The sequence below is a fragment of the Aquarana catesbeiana genome, linkage group LG01 (genome assembly GCF_042186555.1).
Source record: "Aquarana catesbeiana isolate 2022-GZ linkage group LG01, ASM4218655v1, whole genome shotgun sequence".
In the NCBI taxonomy this organism is placed as follows: Eukaryota; Metazoa; Chordata; class Amphibia; order Anura; family Ranidae; genus Aquarana; species Aquarana catesbeiana.
This window is the reverse complement of record NC_133324.1, coordinates 961,627,734-961,630,117: the sequence shown is the minus strand read 5'-3', so window position 1 is coordinate 961,630,117 and position 2,384 is coordinate 961,627,734. Positions and strand designations below refer to the sequence as shown.

Below are 2,384 nucleotides of genomic sequence, written 5' to 3'. Positions count from 1 at the left end.
TAAGGGGGTGGATCAAGGCACCAGACTGGATAGGGCAGTGTGACAGGAGGATGAGGCAGTGTGACAGGAGGGAGGCAATGTGACAGGAGGGGGACAGTGTGATAGGAGGGGGAGCAGTATTGTAAGATTGGGGGCAATGTGACAGGAGGGGGAGTAATATGACAGTAGGAGGGACAGTGTAATAGGAGCAGGGGCAGTATTGTAGAAGTGGGGGCAGTGTGACAGGAGGGGGGCAGTGTGATGGGAGGGGGACAGTATGACAGCAGGGGTAGCACTGTGACAGGAGGGGCAGTATGACGGGGGCAGTATGACAGCAGGGAGGGCAGTGTGACACAAGGAGGGGCAGTGTGACAGGCGGGGGGGCAGTGTGACAGGAGGGGGGCAGTATGACGGGGGGAAGTATGACAGCAGGGAGGGCAGTGTGACAGGAGGGGGATAGTGTGACAGGAGGGGGGCAATGTGACAGGTGGAAGGCAGTGTGACAGGAGGGGGGAGAGAATGCATTTGTACACTTGGCCAGGAAGCAAGACTTACCCACAGCAGGAGCAGACAGGGGGGCGGGAGCCAGAGCCAGGGAGTCAGAGGGTGAAGCTGAGAGGCGAACCAATGACCCCTTGTCAATGTCAGTTGATCAGGGCACCAGACTGGATAGGAGGGGCAGCATGGCAGAGCATCTTATAAAAGAACCGATGCCCTCCATTATCCTCCTGGCTCCTGCAGCTGCTGAAAGCCCGCTTCTCCTCCCCTCCCTCCCACAGGTATTCAGCGGCTGCAGGAGCTAGGAAGATAATGGAGGGCATTGGTATTTCTATAAGCCACTCTGCCCCTCCTATCCAGGAGCAGACAAATCTGACAGGGGAGCTGCAAGGGCCCCCTGAAGCATGGGACTGGGTCTCAATTGTGACCCCTGCCACCCTTATAGTTATGCCCCTGATTCACATTAAATATTTTCTGTACTTGAATTGCAGGTACAGAACTTTTTTTACTTTGATAAGAGATGAGTATTTTAATCAATACTTTGGTTTGGTAATGGTACTTTGCCTTATTAATTACTTTCAGATGTGAATTTTAAAGATAGAACAATTTTAAATCTATCACATTGTATTACTTGAACCAAGTTGACCTATTTATTTTCTTAATCTTCCTCATACATTCAGCCCGAAACTCTTTATTGTTAAATGTATAGATCAGTGGGTTCATTAACGGGGTCCAGCAAAACTGTACAATTGTGTAAATGTTGGTGACTTGATGTGTCACTATTTCAGCAGGCAGCACATAGACACTAAAACTGGCACTGTACTGCATAGAGAACACGATGAGGTGAGAGCTACATGTAGAGAAGGTCTTCTTCCTACCAGAGGATGAGGGAATTTTAAGAATCGAATGAATTATAAACGTGTATGTTATAAAAACCGATAGAATTGTGATAAGTATCATCAAGGCGCTAATCACAACAGTATAGAAGCGAATAGGTGTTGTATCAGAGGTGACCAGGTCCAGGAATGGATAAAAGTCACAGAATAAATGGTCAATTGTGTTAGGACCACAACATTGTAACTGGCTTAGTAAACCAGCTATGACACCTGAAAATGCAATGGAAATAATCCAAAAAGCAATGACCACTCGAAGATAGATGACATCATTCACAAAAGAAGAATAGCGCAAAGGATGGCAAACAGCCAGGTATCGGTCATAAGACATTAAAGCATAATGAAAACTCCCAACATATCCTGCAATCCCGTACATAACTGATTGTATGCTGCAGCCAGTTACAGTGATGGTCGGTCTTTCAGAAACGATATAATGGAGCATCATTGGAAGCATATTTGTAATGCTCACCAGTTCAAGTACGCACATGCTTTTAATTGAAAAAAACATGGGAGACTTAAGACGGTTGCTGCTCCAAATGATATAGATGATCATCAGATTTTCACTAAATATCAAAAGATAAATGATGAGAAACGCAACAAACATTGGAATCCGGAAGCCATAATAAGGTTTAAATCCAATAACCAGAATTTCAGTGACGGCTGTGCAGTTCTCTGGATACACCATTGGTGGACGAGACAATCACACCTCAGATACAATATTCTATAGATCAATAAATAATTCCGGGTTATATTACATCTGCACAAGGGGCTGAAATAATCAAAATGTGAGAATGGTGTGAAAATAAATTCTATTATTCACAAAAGAAAAAAAGATGGCAAACAACCAAATAATGATAGTGTGTTGTAACTGAAGTGGGGAAAAAAAGCACCAGAGCCATTATCTTACTGGTATTGCTATCTTAAAGTATTGATGTTGATGTACGTGGTCTGGTTCTGGGGCAGGTGGCTTCTACACCCCAGAGGATCTCCATGCTCTCCTTGGCTAGTGTAATG

The 2,384-nt window shown here is 45.0% G+C and overlaps 1 protein-coding gene across 1 annotated transcript; it reads right to left on the bottom strand.

Moving 5' to 3' along the window:
* Positions 1–1,104: 1,104 nt before the first annotated feature.
* LOC141128666 (olfactory receptor 6F1-like) lies at positions 1,105–2,055 on the bottom strand. Its single transcript, XM_073616096.1, has one exon. The coding sequence runs from the start codon at positions 2,053–2,055 to the stop codon at positions 1,105–1,107; it is 951 nt and encodes a 316-aa protein (XP_073472197.1).
* Positions 2,056–2,384: the final 329 nt, after the last annotated feature.